Source organism: Alligator mississippiensis, chromosome 8 (assembly GCF_030867095.1).
Source record: "Alligator mississippiensis isolate rAllMis1 chromosome 8, rAllMis1, whole genome shotgun sequence".
Taxonomy (NCBI): domain Eukaryota; kingdom Metazoa; phylum Chordata; order Crocodylia; family Alligatoridae; genus Alligator; species Alligator mississippiensis.
In genome coordinates this window covers 36,675,796-36,690,653 of record NC_081831.1, presented here as the reverse complement: position 1 = coordinate 36,690,653, position 14,858 = coordinate 36,675,796, and the positions used below count along the sequence as shown (strand labels likewise).

The window sequence follows — 14,858 nt, the reverse complement described above, 5'->3', positions numbered from 1 at the left end:
TATGGGGTCTGTGGGAGAAAGGTGGCTGGGGTTTGTGTATGGCAGCGCAAGGGGGCACATGTGTATAGTGGGGTGTGCATGTGCAACTCACCCTATGAACACACACACACTCTCTCTCTCTCTCTCTCTCCCCCCCCGTCCCTGCATACATGCACACACTCCCCGAGTCTGTGCACGTGCATACGCCCCTCCCCCCTGTACCAGCACGGTCCCATGCTCCGCAGTCCAGTGATGCAGCCAGGAGCAATGAGTTGCTGGAGCAGGACAAGGGCAGGAAAGCAGGGAACTGGCTGGGTGGGGCAGGGCTGAGTTGCTCAAGCCTGCAAACCTACTGAGGGCTCCCTCTGGGTCCTACTGCCCTTGACTCCTGTCAGCTTTGACAGGCAGCTGGGAACAAATATTAATTTAGTAAGTGTGTGTTTTTTGTTTTTTTTTTTTAAGGGCCCTGCGGGCTGGATAGACTGGTCTGGCAGGCCACATCTGGCCCCCGAGGCATATTTTGCCTGCCCCTGCTGCCTTTCCCCTTCCGATTTATAGACAGTTCCTGGGTTTTTTGTTGTAATATTTTGCCTGGGGAAGCTAATGATCTGGATCAAAGCAACTTAAAAACAAAAAAAAAAAATTAAGCAGCAGGAGCCAAAAACTACTAAACATGTTGTTAATTACCACAATCATGTTAGGATAGCAAAAGCCCAAAATGGTGGCTTTGAGTCAGAGGTTATTCAAGTTAATGTGAATGAGCCTTTACGTTTGTTGTTTCTTTTCTCTCTCTCTTTATACAGTCCCTTCCTAAAAATCAATCTTACCTGTGAAGTCCAGTCCAGGAGGAGGTATCCATTTTGAGAAGACTCTCAGTGCCAGGGATATAAGCAATGGAGAGAACCAGAATGTTGAATGCTACAGACACTCACACTGTTTTGGTGCAACATCCAACTCAATTCTCCTCAGCCCGCTCTCACTGTGCATTTCTTTATTTGGTTTGAAGTACATGAGGCACAAACCTTGTCCCAGGTCACTATGGCTCCTCCCCACCCTTCTTCCCCCACACCTGACTCCACAGGCAATTTAATGGCTTTGTGAATTGCCAGATGAAATTGCTTACAACTGAGGCCATCTAAGGAAGGCTGAGTTGGAAGTGTCCACGGCCCAGTATCCTCCCTACCTTAAATCAAGTTGCTGGTTACAGTCAAATTATTTATCACAACACAAGTGATGACCAGGATAGGACTGCCCTGGTACACATGTCCACACCTTCAGTTAAAGGCCCAGCAACAGAAGTAAAGGGAAGAGATTTCTGTGTTTAATAAGGATGAGGGGAAGAGAGAACAAGTTCACTAGGCATCCCTCTCTCTGTGGTCTCTTGAGAGTGTACTGCCCCATTCCTCAGTCAGTTTGGGGTTGGGCTGCTCCACAGAACACATGGCAAGCTGATAATGATGCTTTCTGTCTGTCTGGGACAGGTGTGAGCCCTTAATCATCTTGCTGAAGTCTTTTCTGAGCTGTTGCATGATGCAAGACAAGAGGTACAACTAGTATCTTCATAGTAAGGCAAGATGGGCTTATCCTTCACCTGCAAGTATCTTGTGTCCAGTTTTATAACCTCTTCAAGAGGTCCAGGGTTCCCCCCTTCAATCCAATGCAGCTAGCTCTTCCATTAGCTCCTCCTTCTCTCTCTGCAACTCCTGCACCCGCTGTTTGTTCTGCTCCAGTCTGTCCTCCAGCCACTGCAGGAGGGGGCCGCTTATGGCAGACATTTGACTGCAGAGATTCTTGGTGAACACTGGAAAAGACAAGACACATTCTCTCTCATCACAAGACCAAGTCTCTGGCTAAAAAAAAGACTGGGTTGACTGTCCCCCTTGACCGACTCAAACAGGTGTGGGGGGCAGTCATTTACACACACAACTCAAATGGCAATTCATTCAAATTGGCCATGATTGTCCCAGGAAAAAAAAAGTGTTAATTTGGGTACTTCCCAGTGTTAACTTGGGTACAAATGGGACAGTAGGCTTGTATGTTTACAGGATCCCAGAATAAAGGGCTCTGTCCCAGGAAAAATTCAATATCTGCTTTTGGGTCCTATCACCGGGCTGCAGAATTCCAAAGCTCAAGGATACTGTGTAGAACCTAGATTTCACACCAGTATTTCATATTGAGAACTCACAGGACCCCATAAGGAAAGGGTTAAACAGCAACAACTAGGCATATAAAGTAGAGATATTTTACACCAAACCTTGTATCACTGATCGTTCTTGAGGCAGACCAGAGACTGCCGTTAAACATCTACTTGTACTTGCTTCTGTGAATGCAATGGAGGTTTTATGCTAGTGTGACTGATGTGTTCAAGTGTCAGATTTAAGACAAAGCAGTGCTACAAGAACCTCTGCTGTACTAATGCTAGGTCAAATTCTAATGCTTTTAATCAATAGGATGAAGGTCCATAAGGAATCTGAAAAAGGCCACTGGCTTATTCCACTTATATCTAGGTCACATAAAGAACACTTTCTTCCAGAAATATTACTGTAATAATGCATTTCTCTACTCTGCCTCTATAACCTCCATTAGAAAACCTGATAAAGATTTAAGGGAGATAAATAGTTCTAAGCAAGATGAAGAACTGAATAAGAACTATACAGCAAGGTCAAACTAGAGCAGCTAAACTTGGGTGAAGTAACCTGTTCATATGCTAGCTCAATCCCAAGCATCTCAAAGCAGTTACATTATGATCCCTGGTGACTGTTACACACTGTACCCTACTGACTTCCACTGATGGAACTAAAACAATCATTACTCAGGGCCTTAATACCCTAGTATTTAGTCATGGACCTACATTCAGCATCTTTATTCCCTAAAGATGAATTCTGGGGATGGTGACACGGAGTGCAGCCAGGGTCCCTGCCCTGCTGCTGCCTTCAGCCCGGAGCTTCTGTGAGGCCTCCAGCCAAATAGGCCCCTTGGATGGGTTGGCAGTGCCCTGGCCCACTGTCTGTGGGGGTTGCTTGGTGGGACCTCTGGGGCTCGGGGGTTCCCTTGCCTGTCCCACATGTCCGGATTGAGGTCCTGGAGGGGCAAGTGGTGAGCAGGCTGCAGGGGATAAGGGCAACTGAAGAAGAGATTGATGGCTACTTTCATTCTCTGCAGGACAACGTAAAGGAGCATTATATATCTACCCTAATCAAAATGGGATCAGAGGAGGTGAAAGTTGAGGTATTGTGGGTTAGGATACATGGAGGTCAGAGGGAAAGAGACTTGGTGGTGGGGTCTGCTACAGACCACCACACCAAAAGGAAAAGCTAGACTTAGAATTCTTGAGGCAGCTCTCAGAGGCCGTACAGTCTAGGGACATGGTTGTCATGGGGGACCTAAACTACCCTGACATCTGCTGGGAGGAGCAGTCAGCCAAATTCAGCTGTTCACATAGGTTCTTAACCTGCATGCAGGACCTTCACCTAATGCGGGAGGTATACGGTCCCACTAGGGGGAATGCCCTACTGGACTTGGTGTTGGCTACAGGGGATGACCTGGTAGGGGAGATGCAGATTTGTGGTCACCTTGGGGACAGTAACCATCAATCAACTGAATTCATCATACGGCGTAGGGTGGGAAAGATAACTAGTAGGGTGGAAGTGCTTGACTTTAGGAAGGCTAACTTCAGCGTGCTCAGGAGTTTAGTCGCTCCTGCAGGATAAGCGTATTGGCAAGCTGGGAGTCCAGGAAGGGTGGTTGTTCCTAAAGGAAGCAGTCCTTTGGGTGTAGAAGGAGACTATCTCAGTACAAGGGAAAAAGGGGAGAGGAGGCAAAAAAACTTCCTTGGCTAACCAGGGAAATCTAGGGGAGCCTAAGGGCAAAAAGGAAGGCATATAGGTGGTGGAAGCAGGGGGAAGCTACCACGGAGGAGTATACTTGCTTGGCCTGCACTTGCAGGGAGGCAGTTAGAAAAGCCAAAGCAAATACAGAGCTGAGGCTGGCAACACATTAAAGACAACAAAAAGTCTAATATTTTTTTTTTTTTTTTTTTTTTTTTTTTAAGGTATGTAGGGAGTAAAAAGGAAGGCACAGGGCAGCATAGGACTCCTACTGAACAAGAAGGAGCAATTAGTGACAGACAGAGGGGACAAGGCTGAGCTCTTCAATGAGTTTTTTGCCTCAGTGTTCCTGAACACGGGTGAAATAAAGTATCCTAATGGGTTCTTAGATGGCCATCAGAGGGACACCAACCCACCAACTGTTGACGCTGACTTGGTGAAGAGTCACTTGGATGGACTGGATGCATTTAAGTCAGCAGGCCTGAATGAGCTTCATCCAAGCGTACTGAAGGAATTGGCCATTGTCACAGCAGAACCATTGGCATGGCTGTTTGAGCACTCGTGGCGCTTGCGTCAGGTCCCAGAGGACTGGAAAAGGGCCAGTGTGGTCCCTATTTTCAAGAAGGGGAGGAAGGAGGATCCGAGTAATTATAGGTCAGTCAGTCTCACCTCCATCCTTGGAAAGGTCTTTGAAAAGATTATGAAGGATCATATTTATGGGAGTCCAGCAGGAAAAATAATGCAGCAGGGAAACCAGCATGGATTTGTAGCACGTAGATCACGCCTGACCAATCTGGTTTCATTTTATGACAGGGTCACTAAATGCTTAGATGCAGGAGTAGAGGTGGATGTTGTTTTCTTGGATTTTAGCAAGACCTTCGATACGGTATCTCATTCCATTCTCATAAATAAATTAAGAGGCTGTGACAGATGGGAGGGTGGCAAACTGGCTTAGTGGTTGCACCCAGAGTGGCAGTAGACAGGTCAGTATCAACTTGGAAGAATGTGGGTAGTGGGGGTCCTGCAGGGTTTGGTCCTTGGACCTGTACTCTTCAATATCTTCATCAGTGGCTTGGATGTGGGTGTGAAGTGTACTATGTCCAAGTTTGCGGATGATACTAAATTGTGGGGTGAAGTGCACACTCCAGAGGGTAGGGAACAATTCCAGGCAGACCTGGACAGGTTAGAAAAGTGGGCAGTACACAATAGGATGCAACAAGGACAAGCGCAGAGTGCTGCACCTAGGGTGCAAAAATATCCAGCACACCTACTGGCTGGGAAGTGACCCACTCAGCAGCACAGAAGTGGAAAGTGATCTCTGAATCATAGTGGACTCCAACATGAACATGGAGTTGTCAGTGTGACAAAATCATCAGCAAAGCTAACCGCACTTTATCATGCATCAGCAGATGCATAACGAATAGATCCAAGGAGGTGATACTTCCCCTCTATGCGGCATTGGTCAGACTGCAGTTGGAGCACTGCATCCAGTTTTGAGTGCCATATTTCAAGAATAGAACAGATGTGGATAGACTCGAGTGGGTCCAGAGGAGGGCCACTCGTATGGTTAGGGACTTACAGGACAAACCCTATGAGGAGAGACTGAGGGACCTGGACCTCTTGAGTCTCTGCAAGAGAAGGCTGAGAGATGATCTTGTGGCTGCCTACAAATTCATTAGGGGGATGCAGCAAGGGATCAGAGATACTCTGTTCACCAGGGAGCCTCTTGGGGTAACAAGGAACAATGGTCACATACCGACAGAGCGCAGACTTAGGCTAGACATCAGGAAAAACGTTTTCAGGGCAAGGGTGGCCAAAATGTGGAATAGACTTCCAAGGGAGGTGTGTTCTCTGCTACCTTTGGGGACTTTAAGAGAAGACCTGGTTGGGGTCACCTGACCCCAGCACTCTTTCCTGCCTAAGCAGGGGGTCGGACTCGATGATCTGTTGAGGTCCCTTCCGACCCTAACATCTATGAATCTTACCTGAGCCATTGTGAATCTTGGTTACAGAGTCCAGATGGGTGAGGCTAAAGAAAAGAACAGAACATAGACCGATGATAAATCAGCACAGAGCTGAATATCAGGTGAACCTACATTATGGAAAATAGCTATCTGTGAGCCTAAAGCTACAGGCACCTCTCTATACAACTCAGCCTTACCTGATAGCAGTTCCAACACACTTGTGTTTGGACCATGCTGCTGCTTTAATAAAAATATCATGATTAACCCATTCACAGTATTAGACCAATGGTGCTAAACATTTTGGCTCTGTGAGCCAGAACAGATGTGAGAGGCCAAATCCACAGGCCAGAGTGGATACTGTGCACTAGGACCAGGCTCTGGGGCTCCATGTCACCTCTGCCCTGTGGGAACTGGGCTCCAGAGGCCCTGCACCACCTCCACACACTGGAATTGGGTCCTACACCACCCTGTATGCTCAACCTACAGCACAGGGCTAAGGCCCACAGTGCTCCCAATGGACTTGTGGGGAGCCCTGCAGACCAGATGACATGGTGCCAGTGGCCAGATCTGGCCTGTGTGCCAGGGGCTGAGTACCCCTGTATTAGACAGACTGCTGCTTTGAGCAGGAGACTGGACTAGATGACCTCTCAAGGTCCCTTCCTGTAGCCCTGCTCTGATTCTCTTCTTAGCAGGCCCTCCTCAATTTCAGTCAGAACAGCTACTAGCTGTAGTCTCTTGGGCCCCTGGGAGTCCTGCCCATGTTATATTTTAATCAAGCAAAGAGTTCAAGCTCCATTGGCTTTAAGTGACAGCTACAGAATGATTTAAGTAGTTCCCCTACAAAGGCAATAGCAGGGGCAAAGTGTCAATGAAGTCAGAAAACATGTATGAACAGGATCGGAGGACTGAGGTCCATGATCCTAGAGGTAGTTATAACCCCTTGTAGCCATGCTATACTTGGTGGCAAGACTGTTACAGTCAATTATATTAACCATTAACAAACAGTCACCACCAGCTGCTTGGGAAGGGGAATGACTCTGACCCCATTACCTGTGAATTCTCCTGTATGCATCTTGCTCCTCCTGGCACAAGATCTTGGGCAGCTCCACAGCTGATTCCAGGCACACTTTCCCAATGGTTTCATGGGGGACCACATGAACAGGAATTTCAATTCTTTCATACCTGGAGGGTGAGCACATGCAATTTTTGCTTCATGGCCCCACCCTCATGCTGTGTTGTTTCAGATAGTTAAGTCTTTCCTACAGCTATAATGGTTTGCTCCATGAAGGGCATCACCAAGGCTTCAAAGCTGGGCAGGTTGTGCTGACAGGAAACTTAAGCAGTCTGTAATGGTGTTAAAGTATTTTAATGGGGCTTTGTGGAGAATTAACGAAAGCAGCCAGGAAATCAGGACTGCTACTATCACCTGGCAAGCATGTAAACAAAACTGTTCTAAGGTTTAGACTGCCATAAAGCTATTGGCTTTAGAGCAGGTGATAACTCACCTTTATATTTCCATAATTACTGGGATTAACATGCAACATTAGGATCACAATCTGAATCTAAGAGCAGTAACGCTACTCACTTAACTTAACCAAGAAAAGATGAAGACTAAAAGGGGGTGGGGGGAAAGAGAGGGAGAGATTGATTATTTTTTGCAAGGACTTTCTCAAGAAAAGATGAAATATAGTACTCACTCTGAGCTCTTTTGGGCCTGAATTGATTGGAAACAGGTGTAGAGAATCCTCCCTGTCTAAAATAATTAGCAGAGAAATTAGATGATAAGCAATGAAAGTAAACCTGAGATCCAAAATGCCTAGAAGCAGCAGAGTTTGCTTTCAAATAATAACTTTTTAAATAATACCCTTTCAAAAAGGTACCACTCACTTGCTGGTGAGGAGAGAAAGAAAAATTCTTAAAAAGATACCAAATTCCATATTATGGACCATTCGAACTATAACATGAAACACTGAGTTCAGAGCCATCTGTCTTAAGCTAAAATTTTAGGTCCAGAAGTCAGAGTTAGAAGATCACATGCTATATCCAACTCACCCCACTTAGTGACTCATCTCATGAAGGGTCAGTGATAACAGAAAAAAAAACTCTGACATGGTAGGATGCCTATACTGATCTCATGAAATTACCTTTGTTTTGATGAACACCTGTTAGGCATCTTGCTTAGTCTCAGACAGCAACACGGTTTTGAGATAGCTAGAGAATGCAGAACCAGCCTGGGGATTAAGTCATGCCAGAGCTACTTTGGAGAAAAGAAAATCAGTTCTGCCAACACAAACAGCAAATTGTTTCTACTCTAGCAGGGGCCTGGACCTTACTTTGGTTAAAGCAGAGTCCTTGTTTCAGATTCTGAACATACAACTTCTGCTCCAAATAGATGCTGAAGTTTTAAATTAGTATCCAAGGGATTTCTCTCTATTTGTAAGTTACCTACCTTTGTGTTTTTGTCTTCAATGAAGCAAGAGAAGATAAGCCCAACAAAGCCCTGATCCATCATCTGATACATGGCTTGAGTGCGAACATCTGCAGACATGAATCAAAACAAAATGAGCCAGCATCAGCCACTAAAAGACTTGCCACTTTCATAACGGTTAAACATTAGGATATAAAGGATACTTACCCATGTGTGACAGGGCACTGCGAGTGCCTGCCATTTTAAGGGCCTGGAGCTGGCAGCTGCCTGATTTTGAATCAAGGGCTGCCCTTATAAACAGGGCAGTTCGGCTGCTGGAGGCCAGGCAACAGCATTGCCTGGCTGCTGGTATCAGCTGGAGGTAAGGGAGGAGCTGTAGGGGATGGTCAGGAGGCTCCTGGTCCTGGGCATGACCTAAAACTGAACCCTGCTGGGAGTGGGTGGCCTGGTGGGGCTCCCCGTGGTGCAGGAGCCCCCAGGAAATGCCAGGCCAGTTACCTCCCTGGTGAAAGGTGGGTCGGGGAGCCTTAACCCCTAGCCCCCATGACTGGGTGGGTTACCCCTTGTCTGGGGGGTGGACCCCTGGAGAGAGAGAAAAGGCGATAGACTCTGGCCTGTCTGTTCCATGCTGGGGCCAGGACCGGAAAGGTCGAAGGGCCAGGGTGGGGTCCCCACCGCGAGGAACGCCCAAGAGCCGTGCGCCTGGGGTCCCGACTGGCCTGGAGGTGGGCCAGGGCTAGTGAGCCGGAGGTCCTGGTTGGGGGACCACACCAGAAGGGAAGCAGTTCGGGGAGCCATGCTGCCTCGTATGAAGGCGGATGAGACCGCCCGAGGAGAGGAAGCCGGGCGGGGCTCAATTGGGAGGGCTGTGGGGCCGGTGACGATGAGAACATCGCAATGCCATCTGCGAGGCTTGGGCTGCGGTGTAGGGGGAGGAACAGAGGTGCACATAGCACCCCCTGGCATCGGGGCAGGAAATGGGCAGCCTCCTGCTTAATTACATCAACTAACTAATTAATTAACAAGAAGACATAGTAGGTGAGAAGGCAGGCAGTTAGCCCAGAAACAGGTGGGTGGGCTGCAGGGAAAGCAGCCCCGAGAAGGCCCCCTGTTACAGTGGTGCACTGGCTGGGAAACATCGGTCGGATGGCCATGCACAGCAGCAATCTTTACTCCCCCCGGTAGAGGCAGTGTACAGAGCCCCCAGTTTGAGGTTAAGGAGAAGCCCAGCGAGGGTGTAGAGCCCCTTCAGCTCCTCCCTCGCCTCCAGGATTGCGCTGTTCTCCTCGTCACCCGCCCCACGCCGGGCCCCACAGTCCTCCCAATTGAGCCCCGCCCGGATTCCTCTCCTCCGGCGGTCTCATCCGCCTTCATACGAGGCAGCATGGCTCCCCGAACCGCTTCCCTTCTGGTGTGGTCCCCCCACCGGGACCTCCGGGTCACTAGCCCTGGCCCACCTCCAGGCCAGTCGGGACCCCAGGCGCACGGCTCTTGAGTGTTCCTCGCGGTGGGCCCCCCTGGCCCTTCCGGTCCTGGCCCCAGCACGGACCAGCCAGGGGAAGTCCAGACAGGCCGGAGTCTATCGCCTTTTCTCTCTCTCCAGGGGTCCACCCTCCAGACCCTCTGAACAAGGGGTAGCCCACCCGGTGTTGGGGGCTGGGGTCAAGGCTCCCTGACCTGCCTTTCACCGGGGAGGTAACTGGCCTGGCATTTCCTGGGGGCTCCTGCACCACGGGGAGCCCCACCAGGCCACCCACTCCTGGCAGGGTGCAGTTTTAGGTCATGCCCAGGACCAGGAGCCTCCAGACCATCCCCTACAGCTCCTCCCTTACCTCCAGATGACACCAGCAGCCCTCCGGCCAGGCGGTGTTGTTGCCTGGCCTCCAGCAGCTGAACTGCCGTCTATTAATGGCAGCCCCAGATTCAAAATGGCCGCCCTCATCGGGCACCTGGCAGCTGCCTGCTCCAGGCCCTTAAAGTGGCAGGCACCCGCAGTGCCCTGCCACACCATGGTACTCAGTCCCCAAACTAGCCAGCTTGCTACATTGGAATATGTACGAGCGAGCAAGAGCGTAAGTGCAAGCGAGCCTGGTGACAAAAATTGATCAGAGTTGAGACCACACGAACACGTTTGGCAAGAAGAGGTTCTCGCCTACTCTTTTGACAGAGCATTTGTGGTGTTTTAACGCACACATCCATGTACAACTAGAAAAGATAAAGAATACATCAAGAGTGAACTGTGGGACTCTTCTGCTCTTCCCTGCATGTCTGACTGCAGCTCTGATCTTTCTGTCTTAAAAGAGATCTATGGAGAGAATCCACTTACTGTAGGAACCTAGGGGACTTCTCAATTTGGATGATTTAAAAGTAGAGGAAAAGTTGGATTACAAATCTCCAGCAGCACTTGTTTTATCACCACCACCATGGACAAAGTGCTATTATTCACCATGACTATTTTCATATGACATTTCTTACCCACGTGAGATGGCCAAACAGTAATGTGCGGATGAGAATGATACCAGCCCACGACCCTCATGGGACGTCCCGTCATCTCAGCCAGCCTGTGTGTCAGTCAAGGTGCATTAAAAACACCAGAGATAGCAGAAGAAGTGATAGATGTCCCTCGCATAAATGAAGTAGTAACCAGGGGGAAGAAATGGGATCCCACATGGGGTTAATTTTCGTTCCTTTATAGAAATGCTGGGGTGCTGGAAAAACTGATTTCTTCTCCCTCTCTACCACCTGTAGACACCCTGAAACTAACAAGACAGTGCCAGATCTGCAAGTATGTGGAAATGTATAACTTTTAGCAAGATACCCAAAGAATCAGATTCCTGTCATTTCCAAGACTGTGTGTGGAAAATAGGCTTTTCTGTGATGGGGATTTTCAAAGTGTGTCAACCCTGAAGACACAAACCTCCTGAACTTTCATTTCCCACTAATTTTCTTGCTGTATTTACCACTTATTAGTAACTGGAACTAAAGAAAAATACACTTCCTCCAACCATCTTTCTCTCTGTAGTTTAGACCAGTGTTTCTCAACCTTTTTTGTACCAGGACCCATTTGTAAACAAACACTGATGGCTAGGCCCAACCCAGTACATAGTTTAAGTAGAAAACAGCCCCCTGGGCCTGCTGGTGCCCCCCTCACTCTTAACCTAACTCCCCCCACCCCCACCCAACCCTGCTGGTGCCCCTCATTCCCAACCTGCTGCCCCCAGCCCCAGGCCGCATGTGTGGGGCAGGGGGTGTGTGTGTGTGTGGGGGGGGGGGGGGGGGAGGTGGGGCATGGGGGGCACATTCCCCCCCCCCCCAAATATGTACACCCACAGCAGGCACAGGGCTGCAGCCTCATTGGATCAGTACAGACAGGAGCTGCCTCCGTGGCCCAGCAGGCAGGACTTGGCATGGGAGAGCAGGAGCGGGGCGGTGAGACTCATTGCTGCCCTGGCCACTGGAACCCCTATGCCGGCTGCACCAGCAGCAGCGCAATGAGTAACAGATGGGGCAGGAACCACAATGCCCTCACCTTCTCTTGCGGCCAGCTGCTCATGTGCCGGGCTGCAACTCAACCCTGATGCCATGGCCCAGCCACCACCGCTGCTCCCCTCAGGCCATGGCTCTACCCCAGAGAGGTGGGGTGGCAGGCAGTCATCTGTGCCCCGCCCCCCACCTCCCTGACACTATGCCCCTCCCTCCCTCATAGACTTACCTGTGGGGAGCTGCAGAAACTGCTCTCCACACAGCCGGGCTGCTACATGGCACCCCTTGCCTGATTGCCCTCCTTCCCCCTGCTACCCACAGCCCCAAGCAGCCTGGAACTCTGCCAGCCTGCATGGGAAAACCCATGGATTCTGACTTTTTTCTTTAAAGGAGAATCCATTTTTCAAGTTTGTTGATCCACTTTTTTAAGTTTGTTTGCAACCAAACCTTTCATATATTCTTCCAACCCACGGGTTGAGAAATGCTGCTTTAGACTGTACTCTTGAATGTGTAACATGAAACAGATCAAGAACAGTAGGTTCTAGTATGGTTCCATTACATAATTCTGAAATATTTTAAGCGTTGCAGGAAAGGTGACCAGAACCTCCCAAATGGACCTTGTAATTAAAGGTTATAATCAACTTTGTATTGACCAAAGTAAATCCAGGATAGTACTCCATCATAAAAATGTGTGGCCTACAAATCTGCTTGATACATTTGTTTCCAAGTAAATGGCTGCAGCCTCTGTAAAAGGATATCTCTGCTTCTGTAGAAGCAGCCGAGAGCTGCTCTGGAGAAATTTCTACTCGGTCCTTCCTCTTATCGGAACGGCGCAGGATGATCACAGAATGAATATGAACAATCCTGCTGGTGTCAACCTAATGATGAAAGAGAGAGGAAGTGTCACTCATCTCACTAGATGAAAAAAAAAATAAAGAACTGCTATCCCCAGTTCATACTTCGCAAATCTTATGGATAGGTTGTACAGTGGGCTGCTTATTCTTAGCTTTCACTGCAAGAGTACTGAATTGAAATTCCTGCCTGTTACCAATGATTTCTTAGGTATTACCACAGCAATCTAATTGATGAACTGGCAGAATTTGCCACCTACAAGACAGACAGCCAGGACAATGGCCAAATACACTATCCCTGATTTTGATCCACACTAGCTAGGTTTTCCTATTTCCATAAGGATCACCTTTCCTATGCCACCTACCAGCTCAAAAGCTAAACCTATCTGCCAACTTAAAACACAGGTGTCCCAAGCCATGCCATGTCCTTCTATCTGGGTATTCACCTACTGTTTAGATGTGAAACATCCATTCTAGTTTCTTTCTGGCTAGATTTTTTACCATGATTGAAACTGCAGCTGTCAAGCAATCACCAGGTTAGCACAGCAAACAGAAACACATGACTCATCATCCACACTACTGAGTCCATCCCACTAAAAAGATTGCCCTGCCACCAATAAATTAATGCTTGACAAGCACCCCAGCACATAAAAGAGTCAATATTTCCTTCCCTCCTGTACAGTGGGGACACGTAGGGGGTGCACATACACCCCGAGAGCACCAGTGCACCGCCTCATCGGTTGCACTAGCTGCTTAGGCAATGGGCGGGGGAGGAGAAGGCAGGAGTGCCAGTGCCCCCCCCTGCAAGTGCCGTCTGATTGCTGCAGCCACTTCTAGAAGCGGCTGCAGCCACTAGCCGCAGGGGAACTCCCTCCAGGCAGTGAGATCAGCTGCGGGGCACCCACCAGGGAGCGAGACTGGTGCCAGGGGGAGCACGTGCCCCCGCCCCGACTAAGGCAGCACCAGTCACTGTATGTCAGTACTGCTAAGATACCATTTTCACATAAGCAATATATATATATGTGCATGTGTGTGTATTACATAGATAGATACACAGACACACACAAACGTACACACAGACACACACATAAATGATGCAAAGGCATGCTTATGGAGGGTCCTTCAGAAACTAACAGCAATTTCAAAATAAAATCATTCTGTGTGCAATGATCATTTACTAGACTATGCCACTTCTCTAGTCACACTGCTTTGCAATACAGGTATTCCAGCAAGTGACAAGTTTCTTGATATTCCTTAAAGAAATGTTTCAGTGGTTGGGACACTCCTACACTTTATGTTACACCTCTGCCTCATAGTAAAATCCTGCTTAAGTTTCATCCACTACAGATGTAGGGTCATTTTTTAACTTCTCTGCCCACTGGTAGACTTTCATTGAGCCATACAGTGAATTTCACTAGGCCTTCGGCCCAACACCCCCGCTAAAAAACAGAACTCTGTTCTCCTTTACTGTGTGCTGACAGCCAGCTGTGCATCCATGCTATTTGCATGCTCAGTCGTCTTATACACATATTCAGAGCAAAACAACAGGTGTGTTCTCCACACCATCTTCAGTGCTCTCTCCTGCTTTTTGCCCTTCGTTTCTGAAAACGCCTTGCATATGCCTACCTGTAGCCAGACACATGTGCATGGACATCTGTGCACAGACTTCCTCTCTGCCCCCAACTGAGGTTTGCAACAAGGACGTCAAACTCGTCAGGGCCAGTGTGAAGCCGGCCCACGGAGCAGATCAAAGCCACGGAGCTCCCTTCCTCCTGCTCCCCCACCGCCTACCGGCACAAGCAGCTCCTGCCCAGCCCAGCCTGGGACCAGCCCAAGGAGCGCTGCGGAGGCAGCCCAGGACCGGGCCCAGGGAGCACCGCCGGCGGCGCGTACCCCAGGGGCTGCGCTCGGGCATGCTCCAGCACCGCAAGAGGCAGTCGCAGGGGCCGGATCACGGGATGACGGAGCTCCGCGGCCGCCTGTGGGGCACCCCGGGCCTCGCGTCCTGCTCCGGGGCGGCACCCGCCCGCCCCGGGAACCCGCCCGCAGGGGAGACGAGGGGCCGCGGCGGTACCTCGCCGATGCAGAGGCCCATGACCTCCTCCTTCTCCGTGCTGAGCGCGTGGTTGAGGCAGACGAGGAAGGCATCCGCCTCCAGGTGTACCGCCTGCACCGCCATCCCGCTGCCAGCAGGAAGCGCGGGGCGGGGCCAACCCCACCCACCAATCGCAGCCCGCAGGGGAGGCCCACTTCCGGTCCGTATGCCGGAAGTGCCCGGGCGCCCGCGGGAGTTTTGGGTTCCGTGGCTTCCCAACCCGCCCTTGCT

The 14,858-nt window shown here is 49.6% G+C and overlaps 1 protein-coding gene and 1 long non-coding RNA gene across 2 annotated transcripts in view; one reads left to right on the top strand and one right to left on the bottom strand.

Annotated features, from left to right (window-relative positions):
- LOC109281794 (uncharacterized) overlaps window positions 1-947 on the top strand; it is a 49,684-nt gene extending 48,737 nt beyond the window's left edge. The window contains exon 2 of the long non-coding RNA XR_002088566.2: window positions 783-947. This is a non-coding gene — a long non-coding RNA (uncharacterized LOC109281794). The remainder of the gene's footprint in view (window positions 1-782) is intronic.
- An 8-nt stretch (window positions 948-955) lies between these two features.
- Window positions 956-14,756, bottom strand: BRCC3 (BRCA1/BRCA2-containing complex subunit 3). Its single transcript, XM_006261441.4, has 8 exons — window positions 14,607-14,756; window positions 12,440-12,559; window positions 10,674-10,761; window positions 8,220-8,308; window positions 7,468-7,523; window positions 6,821-6,952; window positions 5,792-5,835; window positions 956-1,780 (listed from the first exon to the last, which is right to left on the bottom strand). The coding sequence occupies exons 1-8, from the start codon at window positions 14,709-14,711 to the stop codon at window positions 1,629-1,631; spliced, it is 786 nt and encodes a 261-aa protein (XP_006261503.2). The 5' UTR covers window positions 14,712-14,756; the 3' UTR covers window positions 956-1,628.
- Between the last annotated feature and the right edge of the window lie 102 nt (window positions 14,757-14,858).

Bases quoted from the DNA above. Each gene is read 5' to 3' on its own strand.
- BRCC3 (XM_006261441.4), bottom strand. From the start codon at position 14,711: ATGGCGGTGCAGGCGGTACACCTGGAGGCGGATGCCTTCCTCGTCTGC. The intron at 7,524-8,219 runs GTAGGTAACTTA...TAATTATTTTAG, and splicing joins TTGAAGACAAAAACACAAAG to ACAGGGAGGATTCTCTACAC. The intron at 5,836-6,820 runs GTAATGGGGTCA...TCTTTTCTTTAG, and splicing joins GCATACAGGAGAATTCACAG to CCTCACCCATCTGGACTCTG.